Below are 26,954 nucleotides of genomic sequence, written 5' to 3'. Positions count from 1 at the left end.
CTATGGTAAACGGCAATAATTCCGATGAGCACTACGATCAGACCTGGATTATCAGTAAATGGGTTAAAAGATGAATCACATCTCGGAATAACCTCAGCATTTCAGAAGAAATTGTATTCATGCCGTATTATTATTGTGAATAGTTCTCGTTCAAAAAAGCAGGTGCTTTAAATGTAACAAACATGTATATAAGAATTATGTCAAAGGCAATGAAGAAGACATGTTTATAGAGATAGTCCATTGCTCTCTACATTAAGAAAATAGATAGCACTATTGAATTTCTCACCACAATAATAATATTAGTCAGAAACACGCCTATGATATTTTTAATTTAATTACAAGAGCTCGAATCCTAAACCTTTCTGTTAAAATCGAATATTATGGAACGTTGAATACAATATGGAGAATTACACGATATATGGTATTTTTTAACTGTTATAAAAATATAACTTTCTAGGTCTTGTTCGTGGCTTCGACGGCGTAAAAAGCCTTTTCTGCTTCAAAAGTCCCTAAAACACAGCTATCCATGGAGCGATCTGCAGGACGATAGCGCCGTCTATTCAAGAAATCAGATTATAAAATTCAATTTCCGTGGAAGTAAATTATTGAGAGAAAAGTAGTCTATATGGTAATCCAGGTGATCCATTCATGTGCCAAATTCCACTGAAATGTATTTAGTTACTTCTCTGTTTACTTTTAACAAACATCCAAAATCTTTCACATACTTTTGCATTTATAATATTATTAAAGTAAGAATACATGATAGAAAAGCATTTATCTCTTTCTTCGCTCCGCTTTTAGCCCTTTTACTTCGCGCAGCTTTGACATCAATCTCTCAGCCAGATGATCTGGTAGCGGGACTATGCCATATTTTGGCAACCAGACAGGCTTGGTCCGTCTACGGCTTATTCGTCTATTGTCTAAGTGAATATTCGTCTCTTGTACTCGAATTGGCTTCGGGGTGGTCGTAGTCGTCGTAGTTGTGCTTGTAGTTTGAGTTACAACCTTTTGAGTTACAACCAGCGGGTAAAGATACGGCATGATGACAACGTTTGGTTGGCTCTGAGTGTTGCAGTTGCAAGCGTCTTTGCAACAAGGCTTGATGTTCGCGCAACTGTTGCAGGAGCACGTGCACTCCTCAGATTCCTCGTTACTGTCTTCTAGTAAAGGTAATCTGCCGCCGCTGCTGCCGTAACGTTTGCGCTTGTGTTTTCTAGAGCGTCTGTAATTCTCTGGTTCTTCGTAATCATTATTTGTTTCAAATCCGTCCATCGGATAATTGTTTTGATAAATGTTTTGATACGGATTTTGGTAGTATGCGGTTTGTACGCTCTGGTACTCGTATTGCGATGACGTTGTTTCTAAGAGAAGTAAGATTATTTGTGCGTAGAATATCTGAAAAATAGAATTTTGTGTAAATATTTGTGCAAGAAAATTCAGAAAATTGATGGTATAGCTTGGTTACGTAACGTTTTTACAATATGACCTCAAAGTAAGCAAACATTAATAAGCTAACCAACAAATCTGTATTATGACAATCAAGAGATATAACTTTTGACGTGACTTTATATATGATCCGTCTGAACATGGTATGGTCAAATCATATATTTTAATGAAAATCAATCAAAGAAAATTAAAATAAACTTAATATTATTACGATGATATTTCGTCACTGATAAACTGTGGATTCGAGGTATAACTACACAATTATTATTAAGAAGATCTTTATTTCTCATTAAGAATTGCATACATAATTCAGTTAGTGAGAAACAATGTTGAAAAACTAAGATTACTATTTAGAGCGCTCAAAGGTAAGTAAAATAAAAATCAAATAAAACAAAACAGACATAATAACAAAATGTGTAAACAAACAATAATTAGACAATAAGAAACTCGATCGTAGCCAAGCTGAACATAACTGCATGATTTGATTCTACTGGATGAGGCATTAATAACATCGTCTCTCGACCCAGATTTTCCTTTTTTGATTTTATTCTTATAAGACTATTATATTAAAGCCTTCAATTAATAAAATGTCTACATACCAACACAAAATCCATTGCTATTTAATTTTTTCCATGAAGCTGATTACAGTCGTACACTTTTTGTGAAACTAGTACTTTGTACTACAGGTGTGGCTCAATCTTTTTCTTGTTGCAGTTATCGTTTCATTGTTCTTGGATTACATTATTTCCACTCGCCTAGAGTAGGAGCACATTAAGATATGGGAAAAGCACATTTTAGATTGTAAATGGCACATACACATGCCTTTTATTCCCGATGGGAAAAAAAAAACAATTCTACTCTTCCCGACCCACGAATTCAACTCGTGAAGGACAGTGGTACCGCGCGTGCAATACAACTACGCTATCAAAGCAATGGTGTATTGCTTGTAAATAATATCGACTGCTTGGGTGGCGTAGTTGTGTTAGGCTGCGATTGTTTCGGTGAGGTCTTAAGTTCGATACCTGGGTCGAGCAAAGTTACATTGGGTATTTCTATCCTACCGGGAGTCTGGAATTTGCGTCGGGTATGCCGATAGGCTTGTCTATTAACATTTCATGGGAGGGAATATGTACGGCGAAAAGTGGGTGTACCAGTAGCGCCCTGCCTACCTCTTCGGATATGTGGCGTGAGAGTGTTTCTGTATGTAAAATGTCTGTTTGGGTAGCAACATTGGTATTTCTTCATTTCCAGGCAGTGAGCAGCACCTTATATGCGGTTATGTTTGATTATTATTAATCGACTTCAAAAAAAGGAGGAGGCTTGTGTCAACGTGTTTTTATTGCTATTTAACATCACTAGGGTTTTAAGACAATTTTCTAGGATGCAGTACAATGTTGTAAATTAAGATTTGCGTGGTCTTGCTATCGTTAATGGCAATAGCATAACATCAGGAGAGCGAATGCTTTCTTGATTCAGCTTAAAAGGTTTAAAACAGGAGATGCGCGTTTGTAGTACAAAAGGTAAGTATTGGTAAACGTCTATAGAGTGGTCCAATAGAAAACGACTTCATTCAAAGTACGCCATACCTTTAAGGCTTATAAAGTGCTACGAGGAGAACATACAGTAATATATTCTTCACTGAAATAATATCTAATCAGGGTATTCCGTCGATAACAATAGTGTCGATATTCAAGCGTCGCGTAGACATTGTCTGTGGTAAAGGTTGTATACATCTATTAGTAGCACACATATCGGACAATCTACCTTATTGTTTTGTAATAATACTCCATTTATTTCAGAACATAATATTCCATAGTGTAATATATACATTTCAGTATGGTTCGTAACAAGGCTCTTATGATTTATGTTAGTACTAGTGCTCGCGGCTTCGCCCGCGTGGAAATCTGTATGTTACAAAGTTTTCCCGCGTAAATCCAAACACACGAGATTCATTACAACCACGCGACCTCTTCAACAGTAATCGTTATATTTCTGTCAATTTACATAAAACCGTTATATTAGTAATTTAAACTTTCCTCAAGAATTGCACTATCTTTTAGTAAAAACCGAACAAAATTCCGTAAATTTTGAGAAAATCGATCACAAACAGACAGGTTTTGTGGAACTTTGTTTTATAATATGTGTAATGTATAATATAATCTGCTTAAGGAATCATTTAGAGTACAATTATTGAATTTTATAATATGTAGTGCCGTTTTGGCACGGTAATCGAAAGGGCAATAAGTCAGAAAAGGCGGTGCTGATCTGATCACGTGGTTAACTAGATTATCTTATCGTTCTTACTGCTTTTTATCAAACAATAAAATGCATTTCTAATTGTAGATGTATGAAACTTAGATAGGAAGAAAGTTCGTTTAACGTACATTCAAATAATAATAAAAAATTGGCTGCATTTGTCATTCTGCCCTTTTTGATTACGGCAGTGTCGGTGTCCCTTATTGCAATAAATAAAAGTAACCGAAAAACACAACGCTTTAACAGCAACTTCAATAATTGTTTCGTAATAGTGCATATTAACAGCAGCGCCTGCGAGACGCCTTATAGAACAACTGTAATAAGAATACATTCTGTAATAAAAATCTGGATTTTCCGCCATCGCAAATCTCTCATACTATTATCAAGTTTGTATCTGTTTTAAGCTTATAATATAATAACAATGATACCAGCCCTATATTATATTCTGTACACCGCTGAACACGAATCTTCTCTATACTGGGGGGTGCAAGTATATCTGCTATTAATACGTGCGGTCAGCCGTCCGGGCCGAAGGTGGTGGGGTCGTGACCTCCCGACTGTTCCTGAAATACTTCCCTCTTACACAACGCGTGGAAACTTGCCAACGTATTCTGATCTATGTGACTATCGTGTAAGGGAATTTATCATATTTTATTACGTACCGACCTATAGAGCGTACTCTGTCATGCCTTTAGGTTGGTAGCGTGGAGATCGGTCAGGGGGTGTACGGGGTTCCAGGGGGGGGCGTAGAGGGTTCCCAGGGAGGAACGTAAAGGGTTAAGAGATGTTCACACTAAATAAAAAAAGGTGTGCCTATCCTTATATTTTTTTGGTATGTTCGCACAACGGCCTGTAATGGGTGACAGTTTTAATTTGAATAGTGCTTCTTTCAAGTTAAAATTAGCAACCATTACGAGTGAACATCTGTGATTTCATATCTAAAAAATGATTGTTTCCGAGATTCTGAATTGTTACAATTGTTGTATACGCGTTATTAAACAAGAAATCTACGGTACTTTAACATCATACCAAGATGTTTCACTAAACTATAAACAATAAATATCGTAGATTTTCCAGTTTTCCAAAATTAGACCAGTCATTATTCTCATAAATCATCAGTTTTAAGTGAATAATAACTTTTTTAACCTTTAAATGTTAGTTGACACGAAAATAAACACACGGGCAAATGTACGAAGCGCTGCGCGGGCGCAGGGCGTCGGGTCACGACCTCGTCGCGCCGGAATTAGCTCATGACGACAACAGGCCAGGTGCCAGCCAACTGCCAACTCCAAAACACTCGTGTCACATATTTACATTTGCTCTATATTGCAAATTTTTGGGTTCGATCGTGGAAATCGTTTTTGAAATGTTCAACTTACAAAAATAGATTCGCGACGTCACGGCACTGACAGGATGGTAGGTGTCCATAGGATATAATCCAATAATTGTAGTATTAGCAAGAGAAAAAAATTAAAGTTTATAAATTTGAATAACTAATAGGTACAAGAGGTTGTCTGAAGAAGATGCTTACGCAAATTTGAGTTTCATAATGTACTTAGTGTTATTCTTTGTTAACAGTTTGTCAGCGTCTACGCGGCGTCTAAATATACTTACATACATAGTGTTATGCCTTGACTGGGGCTAGACTGAGAACACCCGTACATTTCACCAGCTATGTTAGCTTCCTTGTAATAAGGGCGAGTATGTTGCCAATTAACGATCACAATATCAGACTTCAGGTTCACACTGAACAGAAAGACTACACATCAGTTTGCTCGATGAAGGATGTATAATAATATCAGCCCATTATTATATACTCCCTCTCAGTAGTAGAGGAGGCCCGTGCTCAGCAGGGGGCAAGTATATAATACAGGGCTGATATTATTTATTATATACTCTCCCACTGCTGGGCACGGGCCTCCTCTACTACTGAGACGGATTAGGCCTTAGACCACCACGCTGGCTTAGTAAGGAATGGCTGACGTCACATACCTTCAAAATTCTTATAGAGAGCTTCTCAGGTCAGGTTTGCGCGACGCAACGAGTGCAACGAGGGACGTACTTACCGTAAATATAATTAAATATAGAATAGGGTAAAAACCTAGATGTTATTAATTCATATCTTATCTGTTGTGCATTTTACTTCACAATGCTGAATAACCTTATAATCCTTGGCATGTTTATCACAATCCCGCTCTTGAGGGGATGTTATCAGTGATTTTCCTTAACTTTCCTTTGTCTGTACTCTGGTAGTGCCTTATCATTGTTATCGTTATCGATTGCGTGACCTGTCGTGTTCCTCGCCGCTCCACTGTCATTTCAAGTATTTTTATAGTTAATCCTTTGGTATTAGCGACTTTTTTAACTGGATTATGATTTAGAGATAAGTTGTCTGCTCTACGTTTGATTTTTGGAGTTTAATCCGATCAACGCTCTTGAGTTTGTGATAGATGAATACATGTCTTAAAGCACGCAAAATTGGTAGTATTACGTCTGTTAGCTATTAATGTTATACTTGCATGCTAGTATTGGCTAGGTCGTCAAAATTTGTACCACCAATTTAGTAGCCATATGTGTAAGAATATTTTCATTGTGTACTCGAGTACCTAGAAATTTTAATAGTGATATTATTTATTATAAATGATTTGGAAAATATTTTATCATGTACTTATTGGAACATATGTAAATAAACTAGAAATTAGTTGTTGCAATAGAAAATACGGAAGCAATTATTAATAGATATTATCTAAATTATAGTAAGTCTTGTCAATCATAATATTTATCATATTGAGTAAAAATTCAATAATAATATTTGTAGAGCTACCTAACCTCTATAAATAAATGTTTAAACTGTTGAAAAAAGAGTTTTAATAAATTGTTAAAATATGTATCTTTAACTCAAAATGTAATCAAACACATTTATTTTATTCCTTTCAAACAAACTCAATATACATATATTTTTTAATTGTTTACTCTCATTTAAAAAAAGATTATGAATAAAACACTTTTTATTGTAATTAAGGCAGCACCAGTATTTCTGAGGGTAACAATCCTGTAAACTAGTGTTATAGAAATTAAATAAATAATGTGTTCTTTGGGTTTGAGTGTGACTTACCTTACTTAAAACATCTGTAAATAAATCTTATTAGCAGCAGTTATCTCCATTATTGACCAAACAGCAAATACAATAACAATCAATATGCACACATGCAATCTGTGATGACACAGCACTGATTAAATTCTATGTTACGAACACACAGTAAATAAAATTACAGCCAATTCGGTATGGGACTGTTCTTCTGTTCCGTGGTACATCATACACCGCGAGACTAGGTTCAATTTACTGTGGAACCTGGAACTTATTGGTGCATTTTAGGATGTATCGCTTTAGGGGTATAGATTTTCTGGTGACGTTATTAGATGTCGTTGGCGCATTTGTTTTGTAAATGTAGACTTGACGTTACAATATTAGTCTTGTATTATGTGCTTTCCCACGGCTGGGCACTGGCTTCCTCTACTACTGCGAGGAATTAGGTCTTTTACCACGCCAGCCTAGTGCAGATTGGCAGACTCCACATACCCTCAAAACTTTTAAAGCGAACTTTTTAGGTAAGAAGCACAAAGAATCCACACATAATTTAAAAAAATTAGAGGTGCGTGCCCTTGGGTTTTTAACCTGCCGACATTCGTCTCGCTAGTCTGATCCATTCCCAACTAGGCTATCGCCACTTGTACATTATAAAGTACGTTATTGTAGCCAGTGTAACTATTGGACATAATAAGACTTAACATCTTATGTCTCAGATGGCGAGCGCAGTGGAATACCAAACAATACTTTTTACTTCAAGGTGTTGGATGGTGTTTCTACTATTTACAGGCGGTCGTATAGCTTACCAGGCGATCGGCAAGCTCATCTCATTATTCAAAGCAATAAAAAGAAAACTTATCAAATGTTTATTTTAAGGACCTCCAACGAAGGATACACGGCATATAATAAATACAATGTGTAGCATTTGTACAATTAGCAATGTGACGTGCCTCTTCAAGTATAGGAGACCACCGAAAATTTATATATTAGTACAGCGGCAAAAATAATACTTCTTATTAATATTATTTAGATATATAAGTAGATATATAACAAATACTTTGATTTGCACTCCTGACACGGCGCTACAGTTGACACGTATTGTTCTTCAGCCGATGACACCGTTTCACGTCGAGTGGCACTGTCGGAAGGTTAAGAGCCTGTTATCGGCTCTTATCAGCGTAAAGTACGTACCTTGGTACCGCCCCATTTGTTCGTTTGACCTGACACCGCAGTTATCAGTTGTACGCGACGATAACCACTTCGTCGTCACGGTATACCTGTATATTTTTACCTTTAAATTTTGAAGGTAAATCGGTTTCCTGTGTTATATAGCGAAATTGGATTTGTGTTTGGGTAGTGAAGTTTGAGTTAAGTGGAGTTTTGTTCCTAACTTGGGCTGTTGACATTATTTACATTGTGAAGTGTTGTGATGACGTCGATTTGACGTTAGGAACGTCAACGTGACAGTTAGTTGTTTTAAAGGCTTTCGCTGTCACGTATATGACTGAAAATGCTTGATAGAGCTGTATTATAATATATAAAGTTAATAATTTCAATTACACATTCTATTTAACGTTCCACAGTACATATATTTTTATAAATGGCATATAAATATCAATATTATATTATTATAATTTTGCCGGCATATTATAATTTGTAAGTGACTAATGTATTATAACTGAATTCGAATTTACCGGCCATAGTATTTATTCATATATTTTCAATTAAATTTTATGTTAAACTATTTTGTTACTAGATAAGTTGGCCGTATGTCATGCAGTAGTTGTTCCGGTTTGAAAGACATTGAAGTCGGTGAAAATACTGGACATTATGACAGTATTTGATATCTCTGTTAAAGAGCAGTGCGGCGCTATATACTTATATTTTAAAATCTTGATATTACTGTTTTTGTATGGCAATGCGCTGATATTACATATTTTTATAAACAATAAAAGTACAAAACTCATATATAAATATTTTTTGCGTTATATGTATATATACGGTTTTTTTATTGCTTTAAATGACGAGACAAGTTTGCCGTTCGCCTGATGGTAAGCGATACGACCAACCATAAACAGTAGAAACACCATCCAACACTTTAAATTACAAATAATTGTTTGGTATTCCACTGCGTTCGCCATTCTGAGACAGATGTTAAGTCTAATTATGTCAAATGCACTGGCTTCAATGAAAAATAAAAGTGATTACAGTTCCGTGATATTTACATCAGCAGAGAACACCGGTGTGTCATTATTTGTTAAATCGTTATCATTGTTATCCGTTTTGTTTTTTGCACGGTGACTTCATTGACTGTAAAGATATAAGATATCTTGTTTTTAAAGTAGAAAATGGATCTAATAGTAACCTTTAAAGCTGACTTGCAAGTCTGAAATCGGTCGAGTATTGTATTTTTCTTTAGATGTACCGACGTATCGGTTATTTTATTGTATATATTTCAAACATTTTCGGAAAACTGATTTAATGATAATATTCCCAAAAATCGTGCAAATGTTATCACTGTTTGATAAACGCCGCGTAACGAAAAAATAGATAAAAACTTAAATTGAAGTGTATTTAAGGTAATTACCATCTCTGCGCACCAAAAATTCAATACGCCAGAATGCTATAATGTTTTCCTAGACGTTAAACAATATTGTAGTTTTAGTGTTAAATGAACTGCTTTAAACAATAATAAAAAATCTATTGTGTTCTTTTTCTTCTCTGTGTCAAGTACTGTAGTTTATACCTTAAACTGATTTATAAAAGAGCAACACCAGAGTTTCTTGCCCGTTCTTCTCTGGTGAGAACTGCTTTTCGAACTGGTGGTAGAGTTAATATTGACGGAAACTAAATAATGTATAACATTTTACGGGTTCAAATAAATCTTTTCATTTCAATAGGTTTTGTGTGAAAACGTAGCGATTGAAACGGTCCAATACGGCTTATAATAAAAATATGAAAATATTTTGTATTAACCAACTTTAATCAGCAATTTTGAGCACAAGATAAAGCGTGGTATAAAAAAACACACACCAAAAGGTCAATAACCGAATCTCATTCAAAACAGCAATATGGTGTTCAATGTAATGTCATGGCATGATTGATCCGAGTATAGTTCGTGTAAAATTCTCCATGCCATTCGTTATCGGGTGAGTAATATTATCGGTTTTTGATTTGAGATTACTGTGAGCTCGTTGCGAATAACCTCTCTTCCACACTTTTATGTCTACTTGGTAATATTGATGTGGTTGAGCCACACTGACTGAATGAAACGTCCAACTCGACTGGGGCCCAACCGTTGTCTTAGAGACAACCAAAAAGCTGGTTGCTTTGTTTTACAGTTTATGGTGTTGATTTTATCGGTTTACTATAAACTGTAATATGCAACCTTTAAGACTACTATATGTCTGTTGTTAGGGTTCCGTATCTAAAGGAGCCCTTAGGATATAGAATAGGGATAGCTTTGTTGTCCGTCCGTCTATCTGTCAAAACCCTTTTTCTCAGGAATGCGTGAAGATATAAAATTGAAATTTATATCAAATACTTGAGTCTACAATCAAATCTCTCTACTATTAAGTCACCGTGATCAAAAATTATAACCGTTTATGTCGCATATTCACACTTATTTTCTTATTTTGCGATTTCACAAGGAAACAAAATCTACACAGTCCCGTTGGCCTGGAATTATGAAATTTGCAATAAATATTGTCTTGCAGCACATTTAAAACAAAAATATTAAAACCGTAAGTATATACTTTAATAAAAATAAAACTAGTTTGTACGGAACCCTCGGAGCGCAAGTTTAATTCGCACTTGTCCGTTTTATTTACATTTACCGATGCCTTCTAATATGCCTTAACTATGTAGTTACAATCCTTCAAATATATTTTAAAAGCGTTCATAAAGTGTTTAAAAAGTTCAATATCTCAAAATTAAGGATAGTCCAAAACAAACACGATAATTCAACTATTTATTGTTAAAATTGGTAAGACTATATAACGTAATTTTTCGCATTTTTATCATTGTAATTGTGCATGTCGACCACTGATTAGGCCTTAATATGTTATCAGTAACCTGTTTAGGATTTATCGGTAGCCTATTTAAATTATTCAGTTTTTATACATAGGCCGACAATCTAGAAGAGGAGTTAACATCAGGGTATGTTAAGTTTCAAATAGGCATATTTATGTTGACTGGCGAGGCATAACCATCTCTCGTCAGTAAATACTCCTTCTGGACCTTCAGTGTACGATGCAAGGCCCATTTTCCTATGCCCGTGTAAAAAAATCTACAGTCCATAAATACTTATAATACTAGAAGAATCATAAGCTGCCGTTTTAAAGGAACGGAAAAGAATAGCTATTAGTGAAGAGAAAATGTAATTTCGAGCAAAAAAATAGGATGATGCAACTACCGAAATTTGTAGGAATCTATCACTTTTCCGCGAATGGTTCTCTAATTATGGCAATGATATGATACATTGAATTAGACGTCACTGATTGTTCCTACGATTAAATGCTAATTGTCAACTAAAAATGTTTTCAGGCCTCAAATTCTTGTTAATTAAAGATAGTCATCTTGCGTGATCTAAATTTAATTATAGATTTTATTTCAGTAATAAGAAAGGCGATGTTAGGCAACCGCAGTACAAGAAAATGATGCTTGATTATGTTGTGCTCACATCTCAATTACTTAAATGAACGTAAGAATAAAGACTTTCATCAGTCGGAAAGTTATTCGAAAATTTGATAATGACATCTCGTAGTTCAGAGTTGATGACTCGTAGAGGTAATTCAGGGTCGTTACGAATAAATCATTAACTTATAAGGTTATATCATTAACTTATCATAAGGTAACTGATGATCCACTTAATTATAATGTTCATAAAATAGTTTCATGAAAAAATATAAAGATAATCTTTGATTATATTTCAACATACCAATATAAAATTTAATTTAAAATAATTAATAAAAAATTGTAGTATATTTTTGCAATATTTTGCATTACAACACAGAAAAAAAAACAAGAACATGCATGGTAGGCCATGTTAGGAAACAAGGTGTCTTCATTCATAATACCTTGTTATCAAACTTCAACAATCGATGAATTATAAAAAAATGTTAATTGTTTTGATAAATAAAAACAAATTTAATAATTTTAAGCTACATCTAACTGTACTACATTCAGAAAAGAAAACGAAATAATTGTAAACTTGATGTATTCTTGCTCGTCAATAATTTCTAAATACAAAGATATTGAATAAAGATACACTCAATTTACATATATTTCATACTTTTCTGAACGTGGTATAGTATATCTAACATTACAGACTTTTTTACACAGAGAACTGACTATAATTGAATAGTGCCATTATTTCTTAAACTGAAGTATAAAATCGCAACCATGGAACCAAACGTGTCAAACGTTAGGTGCAGTGAAGTTGGTGAAGTGAATAAAAGTGAAGTGAAAATGGAGCCCGAGGATGAGGAGGTGGTGGTGCGTGGTAACCAGCGGGAGAACCGTCTCACCACCATTATTGACCAGCTGCGGTGCCAGGGGAAGAACAGAGGTAAGAGTATATTTTGGTAAGGGAATTGTACACGGTTTTGAGGTTCGTATTCTGGAAATTTAATTACAGACGCTCACGTCAAATAGAGGATAATTTTAAGGACATTGGATCGTTTTTATTTTAGTGTTTTTTTTAAGAAGACAAGTACATAGTTTCCTTTTTTTAACGCAATGTTAAAATGATCCCGTGCTTTATATCTGATTACTAAAATGTCGTATTGACTTATATTGATTTATACATAACAATATCATTTATTTATAAATTATATTATCACTGATGTGAAATACAGTCTTCAATAGAAATAACATTTTTGATAAACGAATTTGATTTTAATGAAAATCGACCAGCTATCTAACCGAAGCCCAAAACTGATAATCTCACTAATCAAACTACACAAATCAATGATAATCAACATGAAATCGTAATACGATGCAACAGGACATAAATCTCGGTGTCTGGGCGCCGAAGCGTGACGCGAACAAAAGTCGCAACCTTTGCTCAGAGATGGTATCACGAGCACATGTAAATCGCTTAGTGGATTTATAAAAGTAATTAGTGAAGACAAAGGGCACGCGCCAACCTCGGCCTACCCACGAGTGCGCACAATTAGTACGCAAAACAATATAGTTAAGAAGGTTTAATTGATAAAGAAATAAAATTATGTACCGTGGAAGGCGAAAAGTTTTCAAAGCGAAACTTTTTCTAAGATACAATTATTTTATAGATTTTATCGAGGTTTTTTATATTACGTTTGGAAGACTTTGCAGCTTGCAGACTTTGGGTTCCGATTTAATTAAATGTAGTGCCCAGGTTTGAGCAAGTTTCCAACCATCTTCTCTATTGAAACTTTAATTATTTATTTCTTTATCAATTGAAGTGAAGCTGTAAAAGTCGTCATTGAATTTCCCTCAAAGCAATAATTAGTCAGGCCGGCATAATTGTGCATATAATAAAGATTCGGTGAAATATTTTTATAATATTTCTCTCCAGTGAAAATAAGGTGCAGTAGTCACTTTTTCGTGTTAGAATAAAAAGAAATCTATTTTTCTTGGGCAAAAACGACAACATTTCAATTCAATACATTATTATCGATCTAGTGATCTGAAAACTATCTCATGCGCTAAATACATGCACAACACTTACAAGTGGTATGGACATACATATGTGATTTTAATACATATGTAAACCTATCGATATGTAGAACAGAAAATTATAGACCGCGACTGAATATTTTTTCCAGTAACATAATATAACCTATACTTCTAATAGTGTATACAACTGGAGAGTATTTTTGTTTGATCGCGCTAATTTTAGGAACTACTAGTTCGATCTGAAAAAAATAATATTTTTTTAGTATCTTGGATAGCCCATTTATCGGGGAAGGCTATAAGTTATATATCATCACGCTATGACTAATAGGAGGACCCCGCCGCATCTATATGCCTGTCTAAACGCGAAAAACTCAAAAAACTACCAAATGAATTTAGATGAAATTTGGTATGGAGATATTTTGAAACCCGGAAAGGACATAGTCTACTTTCTATCCCGGGAAAATATATAGCGGGACTTTTATCCCGGAAAAATCTTTTCCAATATAATTTATAAGTGCTTATTTGTATAAAAAAGGCCAAGAGATGACTTTTCCTAAAATTTACTCGGCTTGATATAATAATAGGCTTATTGAACGGCACACGAAGTCTAAATATATAGTTAAATATATCAAGACTTTCAAAGAAATAACTCAGTATTTCTACACGGCGATATATTGTTTATCAGCACGCATCCTTCATAGACAAGTATTCTTCAATTTGAAGTGTAATTACGAGGAGCACAAATTACTATTATTAGCTCACAAAGTAATAAAATAAATTGAAATTAATATTTATTTGAATTTGGGCTGCGCATTACGATTAGGATTTTGGCCCAGGTACACTCTATGAGTGACTTAAAATACCTGGAGAACGGACTGCTGACATGAAAAATCATATCAAGCTTTACAAAATAGCACGCATTTATGATATCATTTTTGTATTGGTGCCGCAAATATGTTACTCTTTCTTTCTGAACCCTATACTAAATAAGATTAACCTCGTTATAAGCCTTTCCCGTTAGAAATGTTTTAGCTTTCCATAGCGTCATCCGTGCAATGTCATTGTTATGTATTAAAAAAATATATATATATTTTTACAAACCAATTATTTACAATATAAGTCATTACTTATATTGTAAATAATTGGTTTGTAGACACATTTGTCTACAGGTTAATCCAGGACAATATGTTCTATCCGTGTGCCAAATTTCATCCAAATCCGTATAGGGGTTTTTGGTTTTCATTCTAACAAACATCCAACCAAATATACAAACATCCAATTATGTTCATAAGCTCGCATTTACAATCTTAGTAAAAGTTAGATTCTTCGTAGCACACTGAGCCTTCTGTAGCTGATATTTTGTAATCCGGGGCACCTCTCCGGTGTGGTGGCTTAAATCTCGGCAACAATGGCGTAGATACGCGATAGCCGCATATCTCCAGATCAGAGTTTCCACCACCGCACAGAATTAGTTTATTTAGCCAGTGCGGAACAGTAATTATGTGCTTTGACCCGGCTTTGTGATGTCGTGACCTTTTAATCAAATATCGGTATGGATTTGTGGGTTTTTTGTAAGATGTTGGTGGAGATACGCGAAGTTACCTTGCGTAATAGTGTTTTGTATTGCAACCGGGTTTTGCTATCGGCTTCGCTCGTGTAAAAGAGTTTTTCCAAGATAAATATCCCGCTATATATTTTTATGACATAAAAAGTTGGCTATGTCCTTCCCAGAGTCTAAAATTTTCTTCATACCAAATTTAATCGAAATTCATTCTATTATAGTATTTGAGTTTGTCGCGTTTAGATGACAGACGCATCGGGGGACTTTGTTTTATTATGTTAGAATTGTTTGAATAAAAAAGTTTTGTAGTTGTTGTTTTATATTAATCATAATAAGAGAACTCATAATATTTGCACAATATAAATATCTTAACAGGGTTTTGAGTACTTATTATAGGCTATGTTTTACTTCGGGAGTCCTAAGACCCTCTATTGTGCAAACAGTCTTGAGCATTCGTTCCATACATTTTCGCATAAGAGTTTTGGCGGGAATATGCAAATATTTACGAATAATTTCCATAAAAAATCATTTTTAGATCTTTTTGATAATTTTAAACTACTAAAATATTCCTTGTTAAATTATGTATTTAATAGTATTGGTTGCATATTAAAATGATATGTAGTTTAGTGGGAAATGCACGGAATCAAGTATTTTAGTATAATTTTTAGTGTAAACCTATCAAAGTTTAGATAACATTTTGTAGAAATATGACGTTAAAATTTTTTATATTTATAAATTACTTGTAGATAGTCATGAAAAATACGGTTAGAGTTCATTAGTATTATATTAGTTAATCCTTCATTCTTCAGTCCCCCCCGTGACCATGAAGGCTGCAGTCTTCGAAACGTCGGGAGAAAAATAAAATACTAACCGCGATAGAATCCGAAAATTAGTTTAATTTCAATAATTGGTTAGTTGCTGTGGGGAGCACCTTAAACAAAAGCCAGATTAAAAATATATTCCTTATGACTCTCAAGTCTTACTTTAATATTGATAATAGATACGGAAATTGATAACATTCGTACGTTAGAAGCCAGTTTGATTTCACGATTTGGAACCTACAAATATTTTATCGTTTGTTATCTATTGTGCTAATTGATTGGAGTTAGGACAGATAATGTTGATTCATTAATTATGATTTAGCGTCTGTCTACCCCGCAGCGGTATATTAGATATATAGCTAAAGATGCTATAGCCACATTAATAATATTTTAATATAGTTGATATAGTTCTTAAAAGCTTAAGTGGTTTAAAGTATTCTCCAGTGAATGTCGTTTGTTAGACGCCGATGGAATTAAAAATATTTATTACTACTTTACTTCCAAGAATATCAGCTGAATGTTTCCAAATAACATAATAAATAGTGTTTTGTAATATAAAAATGTTGGTTCATTGCGTATATTCTAGTCTATTAGTATACAATATCTATGTCTATTTAGTAACGCGGGAGTGTGAGGTGTTTCCGTCTCTAAGCATTCGGTCTCGGCTACTTAGCGATAAGCTGTTTAAAAAAAAAACTAAAGATAAATTCCATGACCCCCGCAAAACATCTGCAAAGACGTATAAAATAAATCCTAATAATACAACGCGGGGTCTGTAAAAACGTCCATTTCTTTTGTCATGAACCAGAAGCTCTGAATCAATCGTCCCAATTACCCGCACCGGATAAGCCGGTGTTTAGCTAATGAATGCATAAATCGCTGTCCAAATGCGCTGCGCACTTCCTCCGATGTGATAGCGTTAATCAGCGCAAGGAATTTATACTCTGACGTCGCTAAAATACGGCAATTGGTAGTCTGCTTCAACCAAGTTATACTCTTGAAAAAATAGAGATTTCTTACTTACTTGATATGCGATTTGAGACTTTGTTTTCTTGTGATACAGTTCGTTATGGATGTTCGTGTGTTTTGCCGATAATTTCTATCGGTCGTGAGCAAATATAGAGAGTAAGTAGTGATAGATGGTGCACGTTGGACGCAGCGGTGCGCGAGGCTTCGTGGGCTTGCGAAAAAACTGTAACTGTATTTTGTATTCTAAACAATACCGATAAATTAGAGACTACGTTTAATTATACTAAAGACTGAAAGTTGAAGATCGATTTCCGTTTAATGTCAATTTATTTGATGTACGGCCTGCTGGCTTTACTTACTTTTTAAGATCATAGATTAACTCGGAAAGTATCGCGATGCCTAATTGCGGTTAGGTTGGCGGTTGCAAGAGTCTTGTATTAAGGTGAAGATAGATATATTTTCTCTTAAGAAGTTTCATCTAACACTTGTAGCAAGAGACGGGATGAGTTAAAAAAAAAAATATCTGGCCCTAGTTTCGACCTCATAGTTTCACACCTTGTACTTTTTCAAAGTTACTCATTTATTGTTTTAACTTTATTGAGAAAATGCTTTATTATGTGCTTAAGGAATTGCTTTACATATATTAAAGGTATTCACATACCTTAATAAACTTAAGACATTAATTTTTCCTAGACAAAAGACCTAGCCTCTGTCAATTTATATATTATCACATTTTTGAATAGCCTTGTCCATTCTACAATTCATTTCGATATTTATGCCGCTATCTGTTTATTTTTGCATCAGTATTACACTTCTAGACGTATATATCTACAAGTAAATATCCAACTCATATTACAAATGCGATTTTTCATAAAAATGTCTGTATGTTTGAATGTTTGTTAGAAGTAAAAACAGAAGCCGCTGAACGGATTTCGATGAAATTTGACACAAGAAAAGACCATGTTACGGATTAACTTATACTTACACTATTTATTATCCCAGTAATTTTCTTCCGTAATAATTATTTTTTAAGATGGCGCCGGCGTATTCTTTACCTATGGATCGATAAAGTCATATAAGGACTTTATCTATGGATCGATATAGTAATTTTGGGACTTTTGTATCAGGAAAAGCTTTTGAGGTGAGTGAAACTGCGGGCAACACCTAGTATTTGGAATAAATCTGCATCAATCGTACGAGTGATACGAACTGTGCCCGATAACAGTTATGTTTTTTTCGTGACAAGCGTTGTCTACCTCCTTATCTCGAATTGACGTAAACGTTTGAAGCAGTCATAATATTTTTACATTTAAAGACACACATACACTTCAGGATCTCCAAAGGTTATGCGGAACGTGATGTTATGAAGGCAATTGATATCTTTTGCGGAACTGAATTTGTTTTTGATGTTTTTGTTTAATTTTGGCGTAAAATATCTGCAGTGAACTTGGCGTAGTAGTATTACGGTAAATTGCAGCGTTGAGGTCTCGGGTTCGATCTTCGGGTCGGGAAAAGTGATATTGGGTTTTGCTACTGAGTATCAGCATAGAGGTTCACTCCTATCGCATCATGGGACGGAATGTGCACGGCGGAAAATGGGTGTACCAGGTGCACTCTGTCTGTGCGTTTTAACTTGTTAATTAGTATTGTTAAAAACTAAATAAGAAATAACCTGAAGCTTAAATGGCTTTCATCCTTTCCTTATTTTTATGCCGTTTCAAGAATCAAATTTTTTTGGAAGTATGAGTATTTGTGAGGGTTGAAAATCGCTTAACAAAACGTGACCTACTTCTCATTTGCTGGCTTTTGCAATAAAAAATACAATTCTGCACCTAAAGATTTAGACACAGGTGGATCTAGTACCCCCACTCACAAAACTTTGTTCCATTAAACGACTCTCCGCTTACTGAGCTTAAGTCCATCGCGACACGATAGAAGGCGAACTAATCATGGTTAGGTTTCACAACTCGGTTATAGTAATAAGAAAACTTAGGGTTGAAGAAGTACAATTTATTAATCTGCTATGGCTTTGAGCCAATACTAATCTGGGTTGCAACTTCATTCAGACACGATCAGAATAGTTGAACGTGGTACGATCATAAGTTTGTCCAGCAGGTCTTGGCAATCATTCGCAATCAATATCTATAAAACTGTCGCATCGTTTTTATAATGTCAATGAAATTGGCAACCCTAAACTAAGGATTTAGAATGTACTGACCTTGTACTTAGAATTGCCAAAATGAAGTCCATTTAGATCTATTTAAATGTAAGATTGTTGTGGTGGTACGCCACAACTACGGTTGTATACCGTTCATGAAACGAAGACCACGTAGTCCTGGTCTCGATTCTCTGGTCGGATAAAGTTACATGGGTTGTTCAGCTGCATATATTTATTTTAAAGTTACCGAGACACTTTCAAATTAAATTGAAGCGCCCTATGACATTTTCTCAGACACATCTAACGCAAAATAAAAATACTGCCAGCCCTATATTATAATAATATATTTATTATTCTATCTGATCACGGGTCTCCTCTACTACTGAGAGGGTTTATGACATGACCGCGCTGCCCTAGTGCGGGTTAACAGACTTCGCATACCTACTTTAAAAAAATAATAAAGATTTTTAAAAATGGAATACTCTATCACTACGTGGCTATTCTATAGGTATTAGGATTTCTTATGTTTACGCGAATGTTAGCAATATTGACACAAAAAAGAAATACAAAAAAAACACGACAAATCTGTATACAAGTATTATTTTAAAGTATTTGATGTTTCCTAAGACATTTTACCAAAGAATATTAAAAGTGGAATACCCAATCACCACGTGGTGCCTCTGTTACGAGTACTCTATGAAGAGAGGTCGCGTGCGCTGGCGTCGTTAGCTCGCCGGCTGGAAATTTATAATGATCGATATTCGCTCGCACCGATGGACCTTGCTCCGGTTAGAGCCGGGTCAAAACTGCTTCTGCATCATCACTGAAATATTGTATTGATATAGCCTTTAATTCTCTAGTATTGGTAGGTTTTTATAGTGGTGGTAGCTCAGGGCTTTCGGGTTTGAAAGTATGACTAATTACTAGACATTATGAGACTCTATATCTTATGTCTTAGAGAGAGCGAAGTTAGTGCCACAAAGGACTTTGTAATTTGAAGTTCTGTTTGGGGTTGCTACTATTCATGGGTGGTCGTCAAGACGAGCGACAACTCTTCTCGTCATTTACCGGCTATAAAAAAAGGCAAATTAGAAGTGTTTTGTTGAATAGGTCCTTAAAGAAAACACTGACAAAAAGTGACAGAGCATTCTGAGATATAAATAATCTCTGTTTATTCTCTGGTGTATAAACTCTGTGTGCAAGTTTATCAGTTGGTAAGTGACTGTGAAAAAAAGGATATAAAAAGTCATTTTGTATATTCATAAAATTAGTCATTACTTCCTTAAATAAGGCCACATTTAAGCCGTAGTAGAGCGAAATTAATTATCTCATTACATAAGTTATTGCACTACTTTTTTTTTAAATAAATCAAATGAATAATTAAACATATAATTTATCAGAATTATTGTAAATTGCTCCCAATAACGGAAATGTAAAATCTATCAAACTCATTTCATGCAACGATACTAACAACCATTGCATAGAGATAACATAGTTATAAAAAGGTAAAAATAGAAATTCTATACAACAAAAGCAATTCATTACTGTGATCTAATTAAACAAGTCTGTGTAGAATCAATTTAGTGAACACAGACCAAAATATCGTCTAACTGTCTTATCTAGATTTTTCTGTGGGCATCGACCCCCGCGACCTCCTAAATCCGTTCCACCGACAAGTGCACATGAAAGCGTGACCGCCGTTGTTACAATTAACCATATCTTACGTGCGAGGCGTCTGCGGATCTTGATACTGTGTGGGTGCGCTCCTGTACGTAGCGGATGATTAATAATAATATAATATAATAATATCAACCCTGTATTATATACTGTCCCACTGTTGGGCACGAGCCTCCTCTACTACTGAGAGGGATTAGGCCTTAGTCCACCACGCTGGCCTAGTGCGGATTGGTAGACTTCGCACACCCTCGAAATTCCTATAGAGAACTCCTCAGGTATGCAGGTTTCCTCACGATGTTTTCCTTCACCGTTAAAGCAAGCGATAATTCACAAAGAATAGGTACAAACACTTTTTTTTTTAAAAAAGTCGTAGGTGTGTGCCTTTTGGGATTTGAACCTGCGGACATTCGTCTCCGTAGTCCGTTCCACAACCAACAAGGCTATCGAGAGCAAGATTGTGGTTTTAAAAATCAAATGAGGCAAAGAGTCTTATTTTTTGATATTGCTGTTATTGTTCATGGAGGTTCGATGTTATTTGCGAGTGGTATCTAAGTACAGTCCAAGGCTTTATATATTACTATTAACCATTAACAGCGTTATATAAAGTCGAATAAGGCATAATCATTCTTATTATTTAATATTATTGTTATTATTCTTACTGGGGTTTCGATGTGCGAGAAGTATCTAGTAGTAGTAGATAGAGACCAACGCTCTATTTATTTCTATTGTCCATAAATAGCGTTTAGGCACGATTTGCAGATCAATGTAGCTAATATAATAGAATATTTTAGGATTTAACAATTACAACCCTATATAAAAACATCCATCAGTCCGATTTCATAGTTTCCTTTGGCTTTGTAGTTTGTTTATCTGACTGGCAATAGAAAGTAAAGTTGTAATACAATAATGATTTATTATGATAACGAGAATGTTAGACATTAAAATTTTTTTTTTTATTTTAATTGTATTTAATATTAGCCAATCGTAGCGCGTGTACGCAATGCGAAGATTGTCATGCCGAAAACACAGAAACATACTTATTATCACAGCATTGTTCCGCGTTTAGCTAAATGATCAGCACAGTGTTGCTGCTTTTTTTAACCGTTTTCAAGCTTACTATACATTCTTGATCAAGTGACGAATACGAGACTTTCCCGCCCTCACACCCACCACTACAACTCCTGTAAGCCAGGATCAGCAGTGGCATGCATTTTATGACACCGAGCGGTAAAGCTCGGCGAGTCACAGGGAAAAATAATATGTCATTATCCTCAAATGACGAATAGCGTGCAGTGTCTTGGCTGCGACTAAAATTTTCCGCTGTTAACTCTTGGTCTCTCGTGGCTCGCCGGCGAGCCAAGACAGCTACATGACATTTGCGTGTGTCACGGGATTATAACCTTATATACTACATAATATATACTACATAATAAGGTTATTTTTCCGTAACACGCCTAGCTGTCAATGTTTGCCGGCAAACATTCAGCTACCTCACGGGTTAATGGTATCGTACCTTAACTATGTGCAATAGGACGCGCTCTGCCCCCGCGTTATCTCCTTTGCTGATTTCTAGCGGTCACGCTATTGAATGAGGTAATATTCGTAAATGAGTAGCATTATCGGTGTTTTTCGATGACCTAACTCGACAAATTGTAGCGATAAGGGAAACGAAGTCCGAAGAGGAAGGAAGGATTCCTTTTCTAGTAGTCATTTCGTATTTCGATAGTCCTGAGATTTATTATATTATAGATATAAGTATTATGGAACATATATTTATATGTGTTGTAGCAATAGAAAACTTATAAATTCTAGCAAGGATAATTACGCACATTGAGTCAAAATATTAGAGTGTCCTCCATCAAATGTATTGACTAAGTTTAAATCATGATATTTACTGTCAACATCGATGACCTGAAAATGAAAGTAAAAGCCATAAAAAAAATTAACGCAAACAATCCCCACAGCGATAATCAAGGCAAATGCTAAGAGCATTTAACCAGGGACATTGAAACGTTTAAAAACGGTGCTTGCTGTAAAATAATTCAGAATTCCTACGGTAGTTTGATGCATGCGAGAGTGCGGGCGGCCGTGTACGACGGCCGACCACTTTTTGCTCAATCTCTCTATTAATTACGCTATCTTGGTACTGTTAGGGAAGGGGGAGCAGGTCATCAAAACGGGAGCTGATGCCTGGTCAAGCTTCACTAGACTTCCTGATGCTTATTGTTAAGTTGATTGGAAAATGAGGTTGATAATACGAAAGTGGGGACGGATGAATGAATAAAGATTCCTAAGTAGGAATTTGAGAGTTTTATTTTCGCGAAATCTGGTATGCTGACCAATAGAAATTATTTTTAAAATGAACTGTTAACATTTAAAAGAGGGGGTTAAGGGCCAAAATCCTCTTACAATATCTAGCCCAATGTCACAAACAGTAAAAAAGACGTAGCAATAACTAAAATATCTGTAGAATTGAGAAAAATACCATGACAAATGCGACAGTGTTATATCTAACATCTCAGCATGAGTACAATTCAGAATCATGTAGACCTTTGTAAATCGAAGTTCTGTTTGTTTGTTGCTACTGTTTATGGGCATTAACCATCAATCAAGGCATTTGCTCATTCTTACGTAGCATACTTTCTATGAATCTGACAAAGAGGGTCACCATGAGGTCTTACCTTGACGTCCAGCTCTGCACCAGCAAGAACAGAGAGCACATTCTCTATAGCGACACAATGTGGCTGTCATCGGTCGATATATTATAGCGGCTACTGGGCCCGGCACGAGGCTAATATTTTATCTGGGCGGTCTTCATTGCGTCCACGATCGGGACTTGTTCGCGCAGTGATGCGCTTGCGCAGCTATCGATGTTTTGATTATATTATAGAGAAATTATAATTTAATAACCTTGATTATTTTTACTAATTGAGAAATAGTAAGTTAATTTACGGTCATTTCAATAACCAGGTCTGTAAATGTTAGCTTACTGTTCTTAGCTCGCACTATTATATATTCGCAGTGGGTAGTTTACATTTGTTATACTAGGGTTTTCTTACAACGGTATATGTTCTTTCACTGACGATTGGTTTAACTTTCGCCTTATTTTTATGTATTTTGTCATGATTTTTCTAAAGTTAAAGAAACTCTTCAGTTGAGATAAAGGTCGAGGGTAAGAAGAATGGTGATACTCTCGAATTTTTCTATTAGATCTCTTATAAATGCAACTTAAACTTAGAATATCGATAAATCGATATTAATACAGCTGATCCCGTACCTCTAACTCGAGTGAGAGAGGCGTGCACGGGTTGCTCTCATTAATCTTTCATTTCTACGTTATATTATTAGAGGAACGGGTTTGCACGGATGCTGTCCGGAGAGGCACGGCAGGCAGGGGAGGAACGGGACGCAGGGGACGGGGCAGGGGAGGCGGGGGTTGTGAACCCGAGTGAACCCTCAGTAGCACCTGCCGCGTCCGGTCGGCCGGCCTGTAGCTTACGATTTACTATATTCTGTATAGGGGTCGTAAAAGGTGACTTTTTAATGCAGCTCATATTTCTCTATGACCGTATTGAGAGATAACTTTAGATTGAGACGTGTTAGAGCGATGTGTCATTTGTACCAGCTTTCGGATTAAGGATATTTGGATCGGGGGGTCTTTGATGTTTTTGCTTTCGGGAGAGGTTCGGTTTCTATTGATGAAATGTCCAATGAATGGAACAAATAACGAGATATTGCTTGTACCTGATATGGCAAGGGTACTTGGTGGAATATTTTTCTTCTGTTTCATAGGAATTGTGTACATAGTACGAAGAGGATACCTGGTGGGATATGTTTCTTCTGTTTAATAGGAATTGACCAATATTAACACAAACAAAAACTCAAGTCTATTATTGCTGAAGCAGCAGCGCAATTAGTGCACACACTTTATATTCCGCTCCATGAAAGAGGCGAGCCATATTGGTAAAAAATTACAGATTCCTATCTGGTATTGAGAAGAACCCAATATTACTTTGCTCGATTTAGGATTCGAACCCGAGACCTCAGAGCTGTAGCACGCAAACACCTTCGTTGGTACATGTAGCGATTGGCCTAAAGACTGCATCGACATGATTCTATATCATCTATCTGTACTGTCTTGTAGACCTGGCAGAGTCCATAGGACTGACATGTCAATAGGTATTGGGTTTTCTTCAAGATCTTGCTCTACTATATGCGCCATTCCGAGTATCGAGTTTTTAAGTAAAGTGAATAAATGAGTTACTTAATTAAAAGCGAATGTATTTTATTATTATGATTAATTCAAACTAATGTTTTAAAGAGGTAATTTTATAGGTTTATGCAGGCTTATCTCTGGAGCTATTGAACCGATTTTGAAACCGCTGAAAAACTTTTTCACGCGGACGGAGATGCAGGCAAAACTTATATATATATATATATATCAGCCTATAATGTCCCAATGTTGGGCAAAGGCCTCCCCAAGATCCTTCCATGAATCACGATCCTGCGCTATAGTGAACCAGTTATTTTTAAATGAATCCAGTTCGTCCCGCCATCTCTTCTTTGGTCTGCCGCGACGCCTACGAGCAATGTCAGGGCTCCATAAGGTAGCAATCTTGGCCCAAAATGTAAAAATGGCAAAACTTAGTATGTGCTAAATTAGGCCGTTCTTTTTTAAAATGCTAATTGTGTAAGTTGCTAGGAAATTGTTTTGTTTACAAAGTTCATCAAGTTTAATGATTGAAAAAGGTTTTATTTCCAAACTAAAAATAAATCTGGTAGATTGAAGTGATAGTCTATTTTGAACTGAATTAACTTTTAGTCATGTCCATACATCCACTCATGTATTAATTGTCCTAATTCTAGTACAAACCTCTGTAATGGTTGCACTGAGAAACACATGTTTTATGTTCAAAATATAAACAAAATAAATTAATAATGCATGGCGTAATGCATTATCGTGGCTTGATTTACTTCATTGTACAAATTTTCAAATAACTCGGGTGTAGCCCCTAACGGTCATTATATTTGAGTGCTATCCTATAGGGATGGCCATAAGATTTAGTAGGAAAGGATATTCTATAGATTTTTTAAGGATTTTGCAGCTCAGTTGGTAATCAGTTTGATGCTAATTTGGAAAGACGTAACATGAATTGTCATTATCAACAATTATTAAAAAAAAGTGTTACACACTTTCATTTTGTTTATGGCATGAATGTGGCGTCCAAACCAGATAGCTACCAATGTTTTACAAAAAGATGTCGTGGTAAAGAAGCATTGCTGTCGTAATACCCCATTGCTGTGGCGTATCACCTTTGATATCGCCTGATTCCAAATTAAACTCCATGTTAATATACTACAATGTATTAAAATTAAACTATTTTTCGGATTTTATCACGGTTTTAATGTTTAAGTTTTCTCTCGACGTTTCGGAGTCTTTACAGCCTACCACCAGGTAGGACGGGGCGGACTATAATGGGTAAATGTATTCATAAAGAATAATCTTTGATAATCTCTTAATTTTACAAACCACTACGAGAACCCATCTATTGTAGATCTACATTTGTTGAAATAATCTTTAATAAACTTTTCATTTTTCAACCCAAAACCTGAACAATATCTATTATAAAACAACTATTTGTTGTTTATATTAGTAGGCACTGGAATGTCCTAAAGTATTATGGTCAGTAAAACAATTAGTATATACGTAAAATGTTAATAGTCATTGATAAACTCTTTATTTTCACAGTCCAATACGTAAACAATATCTATTATAAAGCAACTATTTGTTGTTTATACAGTAGGCACTGGAATATCCTAATGAATCGTGGCCTGCACAGTAATTATTATGTACGTTAAATAAGTTTTTATTGAAAAAACATTACATAATGTGTTTTACAGTTAAAACAGTGGTCTAACAAAATAAATTTCTAAAAACTAAAATAAAGTATTTACCAGGGGTACCCAAAACTAGGCCGTGTCTGTACCTTAGGATACCATTAAAAATTTAATATCGTATATAATTTGTTATTGCTTGTTGAGCATTAATCAAAATTAAGAATGAAATTATTGACAAGGTAACTTAGTAAAATGTTAATAAAGTTTCGGGTACAGCTATGGTCACCCTATCCGATAGTGTTGAGGCGTCCAGCAATTATCCGGTGTGAAGGGTCTGGAGATGATAATTGAATATATGTTTTATGGGCCGAAGACGGCCGGCAAGGCAGCCAATAAACCTTGCCTATATCGCTCATTGCCTTGATACCTCGCATTGCAATACTCTGGATATTAACAATGGTTTACAGTTTGTACGTTTGG

General features: G+C 35.3%; 1 protein-coding gene and 1 long non-coding RNA gene across 3 annotated transcripts in view; one reads left to right on the top strand and one right to left on the bottom strand.

Annotated features, from left to right (window-relative positions):
- Positions 1–21: 21 nt before the first annotated feature.
- On the bottom strand, positions 22–6,317 carry LOC115439827. 2 transcript variants are annotated; one of them, XM_037438657.1, is made up of 3 exons: positions 5,695–6,317; positions 2,046–2,201; positions 22–1,395 (listed from the first exon to the last, which is right to left on the bottom strand). In XM_037438657.1, the coding sequence occupies exons 2-3, from the start codon at positions 2,058–2,060 to the stop codon at positions 775–777; spliced, it is 636 nt and encodes a 211-aa protein (XP_037294554.1). In that variant the 5' UTR covers positions 2,061–2,201; positions 5,695–6,317; the 3' UTR covers positions 22–774. The 2 variants fall into 2 exon arrangements, with proteins under 2 accessions (XP_037294554.1, XP_037294555.1); XM_037438658.1 differs by lacking the exon at positions 5,695–6,317 and adding an exon at positions 5,317–5,453.
- A 1,650-nt stretch (positions 6,318–7,967) lies between these two features.
- LOC119189349 overlaps positions 7,968–26,954 on the top strand; it is a 41,149-nt gene continuing 22,162 nt past the window's right edge. The window contains exons 1-2 of the long non-coding RNA XR_005112357.1: positions 7,968–8,256; positions 12,120–12,359. This is a non-coding gene — a long non-coding RNA (uncharacterized LOC119189349). The remainder of the gene's footprint in view (positions 8,257–12,119; positions 12,360–26,954) is intronic.

The sequence above is a fragment of the Manduca sexta genome, chromosome 14 (assembly GCF_014839805.1).
Source record: "Manduca sexta isolate Smith_Timp_Sample1 chromosome 14, JHU_Msex_v1.0, whole genome shotgun sequence".
In the NCBI taxonomy this organism is placed as follows: Eukaryota; Metazoa; Arthropoda; class Insecta; order Lepidoptera; family Sphingidae; genus Manduca; species Manduca sexta.
This window is presented reverse-complemented; position numbering and strand designations above follow the sequence as displayed.